Raw genomic sequence first — 17710 nt, 5'->3', positions numbered from 1 at the left:
ATATGAATTATTGTATATAGATATGTAAATATTTATATATTAAACCAGAGAGTAGAACTTTAAATAATTATGGTTGTACTTTGGGAAAGTAATAGTTATTTATTTTAATACTGTTCTGTTCTCCCATTCTCTTTCTTTTTTTTCCTCCCTTAAAGTACATACCGATTGTTAAACCATTTCATTTACCACTTGTAAGTTAGAAAGATTAGGTCACTCAGCATCAGACTGGTTAGTTTCTGCGTGGAGGCCTGAGCTGATGTTTATTAACAACCCCTAAAACGTGAACCCTACCCTGGCTGTTGCTTATTGATGCCTAGCAGAAGGCCTGAAGTAGGAAGAAGTAGTCAAGTCATTCACAAATGGCCTGGAAAGGGAATGGACCATTAGGTGACCAAGTTGCTGGTGATACAGAATTATCCAGGAGAGTCTATGGCTGTCTGGAAAAGTTTGCAAAGGATCTCGTGATACTGGGTGATAAAAATAGAGTATGAAATTTAGTATTAATAAATGAAGAGTATTTACAGATGATCAAAACGTAACTCCAGCTATTGACATGGAGCGGTTTGGTATAAATCAGCAGCCAAATCTCAGAGTTTGAAGTCACTGTGGAGCTCTCAAAAAGCCTCAGCTCAACGCTCAAGAGAAGCAAAAAGGTTAAGAATGTGCTAGCAGTTATTCGGAAAAGAGTAAGACAGAAAATATTATGGCATCACATCTTGCGCATCTTCAAAATGACACAAATTTCTCACTAATCCATCTCAAAAAAGATAATGTAGTACTCAGACCTCCAGAGAAGGGTGGCAAGGACAATCAGTGGTATAGAAGAGCTTTGCTATAGGGACAACTTAAGTAGGAAATAACTCCCCACCATGGCAGAACAAGAAGAATGGATGAGAGCATAAAAGCTCATGAATGATATAAAAAAGTGAATTTTGAAGATTAGTCTTATTTTCCCCAATACAAACACAAATGAGCACTGGAATGGTCATACCATAAGTTTAAGAAAAACAAGTATTTTTTGGACAGCAAACATAACAGACAGTGGACTCACTGGCACAGTGCAATGTGGAAGTATAAATTGGTTCCAAAATACATTAAATTCATGGAAGGTGGGCCTACCAAGTGACAGAGAAGCAAAATCACATATTCTCCTGAATATCCATTGTAGGAAATCTAACCGGCTGCTCCAAAGATGCACCAGGGCAGAACACCTGCATACCTGTCCCATTTGTTACACTTCCCTGCAACGCTGCTCCCGGTGCCTGGCCCTTCTTGGAGACAGGATAATAAACTGGACAGCCCCGCACTGTTCTTCACAACAACAGTGCTTGCGCCTCCCTATCCCACCACCCCTCATGCAGCACCTCTCTGAAGATGAGCTGGAGTAAGAACAAAGATGTAGATAAAACACCTGACAACCCACATTCAAGTATTATTTTTTTGTAGGTCAACAGCTCTGAAAAAGTTGCATTGGTGGCAAAGTAGGGGACATAACGCTCTAGATCCTAAAGCGCACTAGCACGAGCCTCAGCCCATCACCCAAAGGCTGTTTAGCTGCCAGTGAGGGCTATTAGAAGCACTCTTGAAGGTATCTCTTTTTCTCATGCTCCCTATGAGGGGCTCTGCTGTTCCACAGAGGATGACGGTGCCTGCTCATGTTATCTGCTGTAAGGCAGCAAACCAAGAAAATGTGTCGAGGCTTTGAACTCCCTCTAACAGTGGTGCACAGTATCTCACCAGCAGCTACTGCAGTCTGCAGGAATGGTTTTGCTTCTCAAAGACAAGGTCCCCTTATTCTCCTGAGGCAACTTATCAATAAATGCAGAAAATGTATTATCGTTAATGACATCTCAGATAATACTGATGAAGACTTTAAACTGAAGACTTCCACGAGTTCAGCTAAGTCAAAATACTGCGAGGTCCTTTTTCTTTCAGTGCCCTCCTTGCTGCTGTTTTGTTTTGCAAGGTGACTTACAGAGCAGTCACTCCCAGGAGATCTATTCCTGTCTTCAGGATCACTCAAGGATGGTTAATACAGACAGCAGCAAAGGCTTTGTTTATACTAGTAAATGAAACAGAGCCAAGGTGTGGACTTAAGCGCCAGCCTGTGATCATCCAAGCTTGTTTGTTAGCACACCCACAGTTTTTGGCCTGTGCCAATCAGCACTTTCCCAGACAGCGCCTGAGCACGTTTTTGGGAAATGCAGGTGCTGTGCCAGGGACTGCTCCCAAGAGGCTGTTTGGATGCGATGGCACTGTTTTGGGATGCAGAGGGTAGAAAAAAAAGTTTAGCTGTGTAGGCCACTTGAAGTCAGAGATAGCCTGCTTAATGCAATACTACAAATATTGCCAAAGAGTCATATTAAATTCAGAAAACTTCTCAGAACTGCAACAAATGCTGGGCAGAGGTTGGCCTTGAGGTAGCCAGTTTCAAGAGACATAGTGACACGCCAATAAACACAAGGAAATATAGCCAGCATCGGTGAGTGTGAAGTCATCAGCAAACAGAAAGTGCAGTAGGTGCCAGCAGATGAACAAAACCCACAACTGAGCTTGCAATGAGCTTCCCAGGTCAGGGGAGCACCCGTAGCTTGACTCTGCGTTCTCCTGCAAGTCTCCCCAGCACGAGCATATGTAGCATTTCAAGTCTTTTCTTACTGGGGATTTTTATGGAGATTTTCCTCAAAGAAAAAAGCTCCTTCCCTGAAGCTGGAATGGCAGAAGGTGTCATAGTGTTTTGACTTATGTGGACAAAATTATTCTTTAGGGATCCTCAGTTTAGTTTTAATGACTCGAGACCCTTTCAGAATCCAAAGCTGGAGTATGAGGTGCCTTTGTAGTTTATCAGTTGAGCTTTTACTCCCAGATTCATTCAGAGCACAAGGCTAGAGCATGTCTGATACTTAGTATATGCCATTTAACCCATAACAATCATCCAGAAAGCATCAACCAATATCTCTCAAGTCCCCTCTCTGTTATTTTCTGGCCATAAGAGTGCTCATCCACCATGCAAAGTCAAGCAGCTTAGCTTAAAACACAAGAAAGAGCTGCGAGAGGGTTTACAAAGCTGTCACCTAAAGGTTCCCAACTGAGATGCATGTATGCGAGCGCTTTCATTTCCCGAGTCTCTGGGTGGGTTAAACTCCTGGCTCACTCCAACGTGATCTGAAAGCCTGAGGCCAGGTGCTCAGCCATGGGGCTGGAGCAACATCCACTGTTTGCCCACAGCTGAACTGAACTGACTGCAGCACGAACATGGGCAAGGGTGATGCTGAGCGTCTGCGAGGAGCTCTCTTGCTAACGTAGTCCCAAGGTCTTCTGAAGGTGGCTCTGTAGACAGAGCGTAATAACAAGGAGCGGCTGGCATACAATGCCTGTCTGCCTCTGTAGTCAGCTAAATAATTAATTGCATCCTTTGCGTTGTTTTAAAAGTGAATTGTGCCTGGAGGCTCCTGCATCTTTACTGTGTATCCCCATTGAGGACTCGAAGATGGAGACCTGAATTTCTGCTTAGCTTAACAGCTAAGTTATACTTTTTTAAAGAAAACTGTTAATGTGGTACCTTTGGTGCCATGTTTTACAGATCTGACTGTGACCCAATGAATTCAGCCTTGTTCTCCAAAAGCTCTGAAGCCTACCAAACAGTCCTGTGGTTACCAAGTCCCTGGGATGCACACACCTGAGCCCACTTATTCACTCTCTCCTGAACTACGAGCGATGAGGAGGAGCCGAGTGTGAGGCTTTTCATTTCTTCCCTTCCCCTTCCATACAGCACAAGGCACTCCAGAAACAGCCATGGCCCTCCCAGACCCTCCTGGCCAAAGGACTTCAATCTTGAGGGCAAAGGCGAAAGAGTGCGTGAAAATGAGATACATACGGGCAAGCACTTGTCCCATCTTGTAACGTCACTTGTCAGCATCTTCTAATCTGATCCCAAGCTGCAAAGGGTTGCAGCTCAGCTTGTAAATTACTGGGTACCATTACAGCAATATTACAAAGCAAGGAACAAAATAATTGTTAGAGTAGCAAAAAGACACGGCTTTGCCCTCGGGTGGGGAGGCACACTGGGACAGTCTCCCGCGCCAGGCCATTTTTAGCAAAAGTAATCACAAATACAATTAACTTCTTAGCTGAGTTGGCTACAAAGAGGGAAAGACTCCATACGATAAGGAGCACTCATTATTACCCTGCTGTAGAATTTAGTTCTTCTAGAAGTAATACACTGTGTTTTGTCACCATCTAACAGCAAAACCATGTAACATGAAGATGTAGAATTAAGGGACGTGTAAATTCACTGGTTTTGTTTCCTGGCTTTTGTACTTCCCAGGGTTGTCCTTTGTTGTGCAGCTCTGATATTTTCAAAGCTTTTTATATTTGGATTTAGTAATTGCTAACACAGAGTCTAAGGCTAGAAACCATAATGTACGTTAAAACATGCATACAGACTGGGTGCACCTATTCAACCAGTCTCCTGTTAGTTTCAAACATGTCAGTCTCTTAGCAGACATTTTTGATGAGAAACCACCCCTCTGCCCTGAACAGCTCTGCTTTATTTGCTGCCTAGCCTCCTGCATCCCCCTGTACAGATTATTTTTGGAAGGCTGACCAGGGAATACAGGTACTCTGTGTATTTACCATCTATTGAATCAACAAAGCTCAGCCACATGCAAACATTTCATTCTGTTACCTAAATGTTGTCAAACTCTCAGAACTCAGTCAAAACAGAAGTGATTTGCACTTGGCTATTAAAAGGTACATCCAGGCCTGAATACCTAGCTGAGAGCAGGGCCATACAGCAGGCTTATTTTGGCCAAGACTTCTTTTCAAAGTAGCAGTCAGGCAACTACCAATCTGTGAAAAAGTTTTGAAACTCAAAGAAGGAGAACCTTAATTCAACACAGCATTCTTGCTGCATCTCCCATTGGAGGAAAGTCACCCACATCTTCAGATCTAATCGAAAGCAGGGAAGCAGCAACACTTACTGGAAGGTTGTTTCTCCCTTCTGGAGAACACCCTGCCTTACCACTGCAGACTGAGTGCCCAGAGAAGCTGGTGTGTGCGCTGGGAGGAGGAGGAGTCCTGAGAGCAGCGTGCTTTCAGGTGGGACGCAAAAGGAATACGCAGCGTGAGGACCAGGATGCAGCTACTGCTGTCATGCCTTGCTCCACAGCCCCGTACGCATGCTCTGCTAACCTGGCTTCACAGTGCCCTGCACAAGGCTACGAGGAAGAGAGCAGCTGTCATGGGTTGGGGGAGAGCACTGCTTTGGTTTTGTGTTTACCTGTACACCACCACAGGGATCCTCTTCCACGACCTAAACGAAGCCACGTTCTCTAGCTCCTTATCGGTGATCCAGACAGGGACCAGCAGCTTCTGGGGATAACTGGAACAAAGCCTGGAAAAAGAAAGCACGAAGGCAAGATGAGGACTCAGCAATCAAAAATCTGCACCAGAGAAGCTGTGCAGAGAGAGGGCAGGAGCAGCTCACGTTTCCCCGAACTCAGCATGCAGGACTTTGGCTCTTCCTATCTGTCTTGGTACAGTCTCAAGAATGAGCTGAGAGAAGACAACCTCCTTTCACCTCAGGCCTCACCTCCAGGCCCACACCAAGTACCCTGGTACTTCCCAAGGATGCCTTTGGAACATCCTCTGGATTTAAGAATTCATGAGGGTTTAGGGGAACAGTCACTAATTTATGTGGGGTTTTGGTTTTCTTGCAGCACTTGCAAACCCAGAAACACACACAGCTTCTGGTAAATGATGATCTGCCACTTTCTGCCTTGCAGAAGACAGGTCACCGCTGGCAAGTTTTACGCATTTCTCTGCAAGGAAGACATAACTCTGCCCAGAAAAATGGCAATGGTGATTTGGTGTATGCTATAATAAAATGACATGAGGGAGATCTAAAAGAATATCTTGTTTGGTGGGGTGCCAGAAATCAGATTCCTCATACACATCTGAACACATGCCAGCAGTGAGAGGAATGTGATGGGCAAGCCCCTACCAATCCGGTCCCCTGGGGAAGAAACTCACAGCGTGCACAGCTAATAGCAGGGGGCACCCAACTCTTCAACGAGCAGAGCTGCAGTACCAGAGGAGCCCCACATCCGAACAAGCCTCAAGTACAAAGCAGTTCGGCTGAAATGGAAATTCAGTTGGGAAGGGTGGAGGAGATGATAAGAGGCAACAGGATTGCAAATGCTTAAGTCCCAAGACAAATGTTAAAAACCCAGCTGCGAGCGCATTATCAGCAGGGCAAGTGAACTCCCCAGAGTGCTGGGGAGAAGGGGAGAGAGCAATACAAGTAAAATGAAGCACACGTAAAAATCCAGGAGTGCAGGGGCTTCCTGGTTACTGCAGCTACTGTCCTGCCCCTGCCGCTGCCAGCATACGGCTGCATACAGGGCAGGCAGGTCAGATCGCAGGCTTCAGAGACAAAGCACTGCCTGGATGCTGGACCAGCTGAGCTCCAGCAGCCCAGGCAGACAAAGCCGTACATGGCAAGGAACATCAAAGAGCAGCTCTAGCTCTAGGCTATAACCCACATCATTTAGGAGGAATGTTTCAGGGCAGATGGGAAGCAAACTGAGGGGGGTGAAACTATCCAGCTGGTAAGCCCCAGAGGGTGGCCTGGTGTTCCCCTGAGTCCAGGCTATCCCAGCTGATGGCAAAGGGCACGATACAGTGCTTAGCGTTATTTAGTTTGTGATGCTAGCAAGGAACTGCCTGCCATGTTAGAAGACGGCACTTCACATGGTGTCTAGACAGCTTCTCAGAAAGCCCCAGGCAGAAAGCAAGGTTGGTCTATGGGATAAAACAACAGGGTGAGGAAGAGGAATCCAGGAAGCAAAATTAAAGCTGACAGGTAAGAAGCTGAAGACCAGGATGTCTGTGGTAGGATGTCTAGGCTTGGACATCTCTGAAATACCTCAGATTCTATGTATAAAGTTGGTCAGGAAATCAGAGAAGCATTGAAGTGTGACTGAGAATAAAGGTATGCGGAAGAGGGTTAGCACCTATTAAGCTCTGGAGGAACTTTTGGAATAGCTGAGTCTGTACAGGAATGGGCTTCCTCAAAATGAAAACAGAATTGGTTCCCTGGCACTTCAGATGAAACGTTACAGGAGATGTCTTAAACTAAAAATTGGGGACAGTCAATACAAGAGAGGTTCAGGAGCGTATCTTCTAACAGTTAAGTCACTAAAACTCTGTAGCCTTATGAAAACAATAAAACAGAATTCAATAAAATTCAAGTAGGAAACAGGACAGCCTCAAGAAGTTAAGCCAAATTTAAGCAGGGCGCATAAAAACAGGCAATGAGGTCAAGACAAACAGACCTGTGCTTCTAGGCTAGAATTCCAAAAAATAAAGTAGAGGAACTGAAAAGCCAGGATAAATGAGTATGTTGGGTTAACAGTATCTTATAAACTTGATACAAGGAAGATTATTAGTGGTACCCTAAATTTCAGAGTACAAGCTTTGTAGGAAGACCAGAGCTAGTGAACAAAGTGTGGTATGTTCCAGGAAAATGTGAAGGTAAAAGTGTGAGGCTAACAGTTACCAGCATCAACAAGCAATGCAGAATGTGCACGGACTCAAATCCCAAGCCTAAAGAGAAACAGGATAGCATTGAGGCTACGCTACCAATGACTGGAGTGACGGTAACAACATCCACGAGAGGCTGGAAGAGATTCATAAAGGCTGCGAGGGCAGAAATTGCCATGGGAGACTTGCTTATGCATTTTATGTGGAAGCAACACATCACAATAATGCATGAGACAAAGGCGACATTTTTAGTCGGGATCAGCTGCTTCTTGGTGCTACCAGCCAAATAATACAAAAGTATGTAACTCTTCCTTTGGTCCTAAACTGCTCCAAAATAGAATAACTAAAAAATCACTTTGTTACAGTATTCATCACGCAGTAGAATTCAACAATATTTTTAGAGGGGACAAACCTCCCACAACAGTAACAACCAGTTTCAGAAAGGGGCGGGCGGGAGCTTTGCAGATGATGTGATGGTTATTTGGTTATTTAAACATGCTATTCAATAGTAATATAAAATGCATCAAAAAGATCAGAAAGAGCTGGCAGAGTTAAAGAGTGAACAAAAGAAGGATTTTAGAAATAAAAGGACATTCTTCAAAGAAGGGAGATGTTTCCAAAGGATGTGAGAGGAGGAAAGTGTGCACCTGAACTAAAAAACAGTAAAAATGAGACTCGTCATGCAGTTTTCGAGAAACGACCTGTTAAGATTAAAACTCTGAAGACCTTTTTCAAACATCTCGGAGGTATCAGCCTGCTACTGAAGTTGAAGGTCTGATAGATCAGCAAGATCACAACAGAAAATCAGAACTATTTGGTGTTCAAGAGAAGAGCCCACAGAGGTGTTGCCAGACCTAACCCTGCTTTACAAGGGACAAGGCACAAGAAGAGATTAATGCGGAAACTTCTGCAGGGGAAGTTTTAGAACAATCTGCTAGGAACGAGGAGTAACTAATCACCAGGACCAGATAATGCTCAACATTTCTCCAGCAACCCAGATGCACGCCAGGTGAATGATTAACCAAGATGTGTAAGCTATTGCTTACATTGGCTTGGGTGCCAGAGGAATAAAAGGTGGCAAACACGATATCAATTTTGTAAAAAGGTCTCTGGGGCGAACGTGGGAAACCGCTGGAGTCTGACTTCTGTACAAAGCAACTGTCACAGTTGGTGCAAGGGTAAATATGGTGCACTTGGGAAGAATCAACACGGCTTTTGTTGAGGAGGGAGGTCGTATGTAGAGCTTGCTGGAAACATCATTGAACGAGCAGATACAGCTCCTGTGGCTGACAGTTGATTTGCATTTTAAGAAGGTTTTTTTTTTTTTAAATTTGCATGTGGTTTTTTTTTCAACAGGTGGCTCACCAAAGACTTGAAGGGAGCTCCTCTTATGAAACAGTAACTCTTGAAAAGGTAAGAAATAGTACAGAACTTCAATGGTCATTTTTCACAGCAAAGGGAGTCCTAAGGGGAACAGTGCTTGTCCCTGCGTTGTGCAATATGCTCACGTGTCACGTGGAAGAGAGACCAACAGCAAAGCAGCGAGGGTCACGGAGGAGTGGCCCGAAACACCTCTGGGACCACGCTGAGCCAGAACACAGGATGAGACATTTTGAAACCGTGAGGTTTGGTCCCAGAAAAAGGTGGCTGTAACACCACAAATGCATAAATCGGCACTAGCCACACCTAGGGATAAGGACTAAGGAAGCATCTTCTTGCCACAAAGGTAACAGTCCAGTGAGAGGGATCTTCCTTTGCAGAATGCAAGAACATACGCTTTATTGCTAACAGTCCTTGTAGACTTATTGTCTATACACTCATATGACAAATACAAGCAAGAACACTAATTATCTCTTTTCCAATAAAAGCGAAGGATAGTATTAAAATTTGTAGAGAACTGTAACAAAATAAGACAAAATATGAATTAAGAGCACTCACAGAAACAAGTAGGAAACATCAGCTGTCTGAACCAGTAACACAGAACTCCAGACAGCTTTTTCGTCATAAAGTCAAAAATAAATAAAACCACAACTGTAAAAAGATCAAAGCCGGAAACAAGCATCGGCTGAAGGAAATGTTTTTTTCCTTTTTGAAAGAACTACGCATGCACTGAACCCAGCAGCATTAAGGCCGATATGAAACAACTCCTACCTCGGACAGCATGGGTACACCAGATGGGGAATGCCAGAATGTGTCCATTTCTCTGGGTATACAGATCACTGAAGATGTGAGAGCCACGGAGAGATTATGTAATAATTTTATTATCATTGTATGCTGAAATAGTATACTTTTATCAAGACTGAAGGAGTGGTTATTATATGCTTGTATTGCTCTAATTTTACGATGGCTGTCGCCAGGAAGAAGATAATAGTTTCCAGATAAGGACATCTCGGAAAGACTTGAAAGACAACGAACAAAGCCATTACCTTGGAGTATCCTGTCTCTAACAACACTGTTTTGCCAATGCTGGGAAATAAAAGATAAAAGGACTATAAACAGTTAAAAAGTAACCCGATTCCTGTGAATAGAGGCAGGTGGTAATGATCAAAAGCCAAGGCAGGATTTAAAGACACACTCCCCGAAGCAGCAAGAAAGAACTGGTTTCTGAGTTGCACAAGCAAATTACACCACCTTTAAGATCTCAGGATGTCTGCAGGAAGCTGCGACCTGCCAGGATCCCCAGGTAAGAACTCAGCAGATGGAGGAAGGCAAAACCAGGCCTGCATCCAGCTTGCTGAGGTTTGTTTCAAGTTCCTTCTCCCCTGGTTTGGTTGAAAATAAAACATCTGTCTTTAGAGAAGTTGGCTAATTGCTTTGTATTACTGGCCAAGAAGTGAAGCGCAGATGGTCAATGTAAGTTGAACTTCCTGAAATAGTCAGAGGGAACCACATCCCAAAATCTAGCAGCAGGAGAAAGCCTGACTGCTCCCAGAGACTCTACCTAGGGCAGGGACCGACAGATTGCGCACTCCAAAACTGAGCAGTTCAGGAAAACAATTTTTTTTTTACATCCTTGGAGAAACCGTGTAAATGCCATCAAAGTAATGTTAGCAGTCCAAAAGCAACGATGCGGTCAGTATGGCCAAGTAGAAACTGTAAATCAAACCCAAAAACTAGTGCTTGCTGCCTGGATTCCTGAGGAAGAGAGAAGAGAACAGGCAGCAAACTGCAAAACTCCACCGGGATTTGCCCAGGCCAGCGTGCCCGACACTTCTCATGGTCTCCACAAGAAACTGGTGACCTGGACTGTCCAATATATAAGCAATGGAGATGCCTTTACTGGCTGAGACATAGAGAAAAGACTGAGGGATACAGTTGTTTCAAGAAAAGGATTATAGGGAATGCAGAAATGAATACATCTATCAAAGCTTAATAAAAACCTGTTGGCTTAATGCCACCTGCTGCGAAGAATGCAGAAGCGCTTCTCCAAGAGCTCCTGTGCTCTTCTCCAGAAGGAGAACACGGGCTGGAATCACTGACATGCAGGTGGGAAAGACCTCCTAGAGATCTCCACTCCAACCGCCCACTCACAGAGGACCACCTCCAGCACTAGATCATCTGAGACTTGAATTGCTCTAAGGATGGAGAACCCCCACCTCCCTGGGGATCTGCCCCAGCACAGCACCACACTCCTGGCAAATGATTTTTTTCCTCCCATGTCCAGTCCGAACCTCCCAAGCTGCACCTTGTGGCCGTTGCCTCTTGTTCAGTTTTCTGCCACTGTCAGAAGAATTTCACTCCATCACCTTTGTAACTGCCCTTCCAGCAGCTGTAGGCTGCCAGCAGATCACCCTTTAGCCTCTTCTGCACCAGACTGAGCAAGCCTCACTCATTCCCCAGACTTCCGAGCATCCTGAAAGCCCTCCACTGGCTCGCCCCCAGTTTCTCAACAGAGCTGAACAGCTGCCTGAATTTATGAAAACTTTGTATTTTTCATTTCAGACAGTGCAAGCATTTTAGAGAGAACGACTGACCAGAAAGACAACCCTACAACAGACGGTTCCTCCAAGACTCCAGAATGTCTTCAAGGATTAATTATTGCCACCACATTATAAACTACCTGAGTCAGCATTTACAATTACTGCTAGCTCTGATGTTTGGGCTGTATTCCTTCTTCAATTCCACGATGTGAAAGGTGGAAAGAAAGGGGATCTGGCTCATATGATGATCTGCCTGAGGGTTATCAAGGCCGGAAGGAGGATTAGGTGGAGTCTGACTCATCCACTGCTCTGCATGGGGATTGCAAAGGGAAGAAGGTAAGGAAAGAGGAGAGTGGGGAGAGCCTGGTGGTGAAACACTCACTTGTAATTGTTGTTGATGTCAGAGACGCGCCAGACGTTCTGCAAGTCAAAGCCCATCCTTACCAGCTCCATCTCAAATCGGTATCTCACATGGTCTCCTGGAAAAGCAGCACACAGGGTATTTACTGACAGCTAAGCAGAACTGATGAAATCTAAACATGTCAGTGGCAGCTCCATAGCAACTATCATAGGCTGGAGAGAAACTACAGGACAACTGGATGGCAGGGATCTTGCTTCAGAAGCCAAAAAGCTTTGTCCCTCACTAGGGTTCCTCTGCTTATTTTGTCAAGTCAGATCACCTCTCAGTCTGAGGGCACAGAGCGGCATGGAAATAGCCTTCCCACATCAATGTGGAGCATGAGGGGTTAATTTAATCCACTTTTGCCCTTCTGACAGAGATGTCTTCCAAAGTGGATGTCAGGAACCCCATGGCAGAAGAGTACTGAGCACCCACCCTGGGCAGTTCCTTCTTCCAGACTGCTCTCTCAGAGGCTGACTCAAGGTTTGCTCTCTTATGTTTTAGCCTCGCCTTACAAATCCTGGATGTCTTTGTTGCTCGAGTGGCAAATGTTGTTTATAAATAAATACTGCAAAGCTCTTCACTTCATTCATATCCTGCAGCAACAATTCCCACAGGTAAGTTTATTTGTACTAGAGGATAATACTTTCTCTAAAGGAGAGACAGCAAATATCTCCTAACTGCTGGTGTTTGGGACAGGGTAAGAACACGTAGTTTACCTTTTCTCTACCGGCTTCTTTTTGGTATCTCTTTCAGCTATACTATTCAACCCCATCCCTCCATCCCTGTGTATGGACATTTCATTCAGGCTACTGCTTCTCTCCTCTAACATCAGCACATTTTTAAGTCTAAAGCCAGGTTTGTCACTCATTTTAATCCCCTTTTATTCATGCTGAAGCTGTTTAAAGACAAAGCAACTGCAAGTGAACTTTGTGTTCCCACAGAAGGGAAACTCTGGATCCACACGAGGGCACCATCACAGCTCCGTTTTTCTCTTTATGGATTTAAAGATTTTATCTGTGCCTGTGTAAGAATGAGCCAGACATCTCCACGGACCTGATCACCGGAATGTTGTGGCATTTCTAGGTGTTGGAGAAGAGATGCAGATGGACTCATGTTAATTATGCTGCCTCAAAGCTGATGATGTTTACCACCCAGGGACAAGACTGCTTGAGCTTAGTCATCATGATGAGAGTACTGAAGTTTGGGACGTTTTCTTCATTCACAAGGAGAAAGGGAGAGGCAGCTTATGTGTTGCTGGCTCAGAATGCTCCTTTTTATGCTTATTACTATTATTCCTTTTACTGTGCTTGTTATTCAGCTGCATCTGGACATCAGCTGGATCTAGAGGCCAGGTATGGGAAGCAAGATGAACTTGAGCCATGGCTACAGCAGAACGTAAGACACAGCCAGACATCAGTTTATGAACCACAGTTCAAATTGCATTGCTGTGCTTCCGGACAGAAGAGCAGGAAGGGGACAGGCCAGGAGCTTACCTGGACGGCAGAGATGTGCATGTTGATCCTCCTCATCAACACAGACTCCTAAGCACCACGCATGGTAGGCAAATGCAAAGAGGTCCTCAGGCTTAGCAGGGCGGGCAATGGCTCGAGTTAGCCTCTTTAACCACTCCTGGCACTGCTTAAAGGTGGAAAAATGGCACCTGCGAACCCAAATGCAAATCATCCTCAGTGGGTACGTTCATCCAGCTGAGACACACAGAGAGCTCTGCTCCACTTAACCAGGAAAAGGAATAGAGCACCAAGTCTTAGAAAAACCGAGTAACCTTGGCCATAAGCAGCTCGATTCCAATGGTATCGGAGAGGGAGACACCAGAGCTGATCACAGCAACTGGCCTGCAGTGCCACCTACAATATAGCAATAAAACAAATACCTGATCACTTTGGAGTCCTTGCAGACGATGTGAAGCTGGAACATATCCCGACACTCCACACTTTCCATCATCCTCAAAGGCACCTGCGAGGGACAGATGTAGGGCATGACAAGACACATCATGTAACATAGCAGACATAGCAGCCTTGCCTGTAGGCCCATCATGCATAGTCATGGCTCTATCAACAATCATGAGCTTCTAGTTCAAACTACAAACCCACTCTGAGGTTTATGAAGCTTCATGACCCAGCGTACAACCTCCTTCAACAATTACTATTCCAATTCCTATTCTGTCCCTGGGTAGTCTCCCACCTGGGGCCAGTTACCGACTAAATCGCATCCAGACAAGCACAGGTACTGAGCCAAACAAAAGCTGCAATAAAAGGTGGCAAGCCAAGACAACGAGAGAAAGCCTCAGGCTCCCACTGTCTGACTCTCGGTTGCTGGTCTCCAGGTAGGAGAAGTCTCATTAAAACTGGCCTGCAAGAGACCTTAACAGTCTTAAAACCGCCAAGTTTAATACTTGAATTTAAAAAGAACAGTGAGGGAAAGACCTAATTATTATCCAACAGAGAACCCCATCTACACACCAAAATGCATCAGCAAAAGAGCAACTGCGCGACCAGCATTAACAAGAGACAGCATCAGGCTTGGCACACTTCAAAAGGCACAGCTCCCACGCCACAGACCACAAAAATGGCTTATGCCCCCCCTGAAATACTGCGAGAAATTATGGTTCAGGCAGCAGGAACAGGCAGATCCAGACTTACATTGATCACAGAATCCTTGAATTTTATATGAAGCCGGTAGTTGGAGATGGCGATCACAGCGTCGTTGGCATGGCCAAGATACTCCACTCCCTCACCCTGCAACACAGTGAATGGGACCTGGAAGGGAGACATCACTAATTCAAGACACATGCAGAGTACTTTGCGCACATAAATGCCAAGAGCCACTCTTCCTACTGCCTCTGCAGTGCATCTCCTGCAGAAAATCATTCACAGCAACGCGCTCTTCACGCACTGAGAGCGGGCAACAGCACGAAACAGCACTGGTACCCACCTAGCCCCACGTGATGGATCTTCTTCCGAGGATGCCTCAGGAGCCGCTGAGCGCCTCCTGATGGATAATTACTTGCAGAGGAGAGGTGGGGCCACAATCTCTATGTACATCAACCCTGGGCATCTGGCAGCGAGGGTGTTGCATGGGGGCAGAGGGCTTTACGGTCCCTGCTTTTCGGAGAGGGTAAATGCAGCCCTGGTGCAAGTGGCATGACAAAGGACACAACCTCAGGCACAGCTGAGACGTGAGTTGGGGAGTGCTCTGCACAGCTCCAGGCAGAGCCCGATACAATCGGAGTCCTCTGCCCCAAGGCAGAGTGTCACATACGTGATCCTGCCGTGTCATTTAAATGAAGGGGACTCTTAGCAGCAGAGCAGACTCACTGGTACCAATCCAGGTAAGTAAATGAATCAAAGTTCTGCCCAATTTCTGCTGACAAGGCTGCGAGGGAATCTCTATGTACATGTACAGTTATTTGTACAACTGAGGAAACTGTGATGAAGTTACCTGTATTAGAAATTTTTTTTAAAAAATCCAGATGATCAAGAGTTTTTCTGGTTTTGCCTATCAGCCCAGACATGCCATAGCTATTTTTAAAATAGGGAATCCTGGCAGATGGCCAAGTTTGACTTCTCTTTTCTTGCATTAAAAAAAAAAAAAAAAAAAAAAGGTGGACCAGCGTAAAAATTCAAGTAGCCTCCTCATTGTTCCCTGAATGGCACCTACACCAGGTCATGCTGGTAACCAATTATGCAAAAATGTCATGAAGATTTACCATTTCAGCCAGAGCCCTTTACTTGCCAGACAGGGCATCTGATGAAACAATTCATTACACTGTAATTAGTACAAGTCAGACCACCTTGTCTTTATTTCTAAGCTGTTTCTATGGCTTGGGTATATGCTGCCTAAAAATTGAATTTCCTGGATTTCAGACCTCATGTGCAAGTGACAATTGTACTAACAACTTCTCCCTTCTTAAGTTACTTGTACAAAAATAACAACCTTAGACTGGCACCTGTCTGAAAACTCTTCAAAAATGTTAATTATTTGACATTAAGAGAATATACTCTCTTTATTTCTGCAGTTTATTTATGCACGCTTGCCAGAGCTGTTTTTAGTTGGCATGTGTTTCTTCTGCTTACGTGGCTCTTTCACGCAGCAACAGAAGGGAGACAGAAAACGGGATGGTAAAACTGCAAGAACTGACAGAGGGAAATCCTGGAATAAACCGTCAGGTGCCTGAATACAGCTTGTTATCAAGCCGATGGCATCCTTTCAGACTTCACTTTACATTAAAAGAATAACAATTTACTCCCAAATTACCCTTTGGAAGGGGTGAACTTTACAGTCCTCCGTGCAGAAGACCAAAGCAGATTCTGCTCTTCTCCAGGTCGTCTCAGCTCAGAGTTGTCTCAGTGGCTTCACCTCCCAAAGGCCGCAGACCTGCAGCCTTGACCCCGTGCACCTCCTAGCCCACCTTTGCTCCTTCAAGTCAATCCTCCCGCTGCCACATTTCAGCCCTTGCTTTTATCAGCACCATTTACCAAGATGATGCCAATCACAGAGCAAACTCAAATACTGCAGCAGCAGTGAGAACATACAATGTGAGCCTGGCTCCAGCCATAGGAGGAAGATGATGAGCACAGGGACAAGGTGGCAGTGGACCACGTTAAAGGAAGCAACAAACACCAGGAGGCTTTGGCTCCCACCGTTCAGAATACCGCCCTTGCTGCACAGCAGCAGCAGTACCCGGGTCTCTTTCAAGGGCCTTTTGCAGCAGGAGGCTGGCACCACACGGAGGTTTCTCTTTCCAACAGCTCTGCAGCAGGAAAATGCCAGGAGCAACGTGTATTAGGGCCAGATCTGCCATTGCAAGTGCACGCTATGGCTACACAGAGCACAGCCTAGCCCTGATATTCGACCTGTCCCAGAAAGCGTCTACCTGCTGCAGAGAGCTACGCAGGCAGTGTCACAATTTCTCACTGTCAGCACAGACGGAGGACAGGGAATACCCAGGACGGCTCTGTATTGCATCATGCTCCAGCCGTATTTCCAAGCAGCAGATGCAATGCTGTACAGATCACAGCGTCTTGGCAGGGCTGGGAAGGCAGGGCCAGGGTGTGCAGAACTGCCGTCAGCAGCCTCCACGCACACGGAAGGACCCGCTGGTCCGAATGTGACCTACAGCACCAGCCAGCCCGCGGTCTCCAGAACACGTCCTGGGCTGGAGAACTGCTCTCAGGTTTCACACCACCAGAGTCAAGCCTGCCGCATCCCAAAGCTGTTTCGCTTTTCTTACTTCCTTACCTGCAATGACTCTTCCTCCTTTACAAGCTCTTTCGGGGGGAACAAGTCCTTGGCCTGGATATACTCCAAACTGGGAGGGCCTTCCTCACCCTGCATTGCAAACAAAACACATATTGAGACAGGCCCCAGCCAGCTCACATTATGAAAAGCCAAAAATCGAAGCTGCTGGATACTCTTGGCACCCCAATACCTTGGGGATCCCCTGGACCTGTGCATGGAAGCGCCTGTTCTGCCTCCGGACCATACTCTCTGCATTGCAGGACCTCAGCAGTTCCTCTGGCTGTTGCAGAATACCCACAGCACAGTGAAAGACTGAAGCAGATCTCCAAGTCCCGTCTCTTCCAACCGTGTGGTATTTGGGAAGCCAAACAGGTACACCTTGACCACACACAGGATCTTGAACTGATGTGATAGTAATTATGTCACATAATGTCACATCAAATGTTACCCCGTTACCTTCACTATGGCACCACAGCAGAAATACCGTAACACAGAGGGTTTCCATCTACAGTCCAGCTTCAACCTACTCTTCCCCCTCTTACATTCCTAAGGACTGATTTCTTCTGGGAGTTTTCATTTTCAC

General features: G+C 45.6%; 1 protein-coding gene across 1 annotated transcript; it reads right to left on the bottom strand.

Moving 5' to 3' along the window:
- Positions 1 to 5281: 5281 nt before the first annotated feature.
- Positions 5282 to 17407, bottom strand: LOC104074388 (myotubularin-related protein 4-like; the record flags this gene model as incomplete). The annotated part of the gene is made up of 7 exons (XM_009574481.1): positions 5282 to 5395; positions 11848 to 11944; positions 13362 to 13528; positions 13760 to 13842; positions 14529 to 14645; positions 17128 to 17217; positions 17318 to 17407. Coding segments are annotated over 7 exons (758 nt in total), but the record flags the coding sequence as incomplete, so codon positions are not given.
- Between the last annotated feature and the right edge of the window lie 303 nt (positions 17408 to 17710).

Source organism: Fulmarus glacialis, unplaced genomic scaffold (assembly GCF_000690835.1).
Source record: "Fulmarus glacialis isolate BGI_N327 unplaced genomic scaffold, ASM69083v1 scaffold36773, whole genome shotgun sequence".
NCBI lineage: Eukaryota > Metazoa > Chordata > Aves > Procellariiformes > Procellariidae > Fulmarus > Fulmarus glacialis.
Note: the sequence above shows the minus strand (reverse complement) of the source record. Positions and strands in the feature narration are given on the sequence as shown.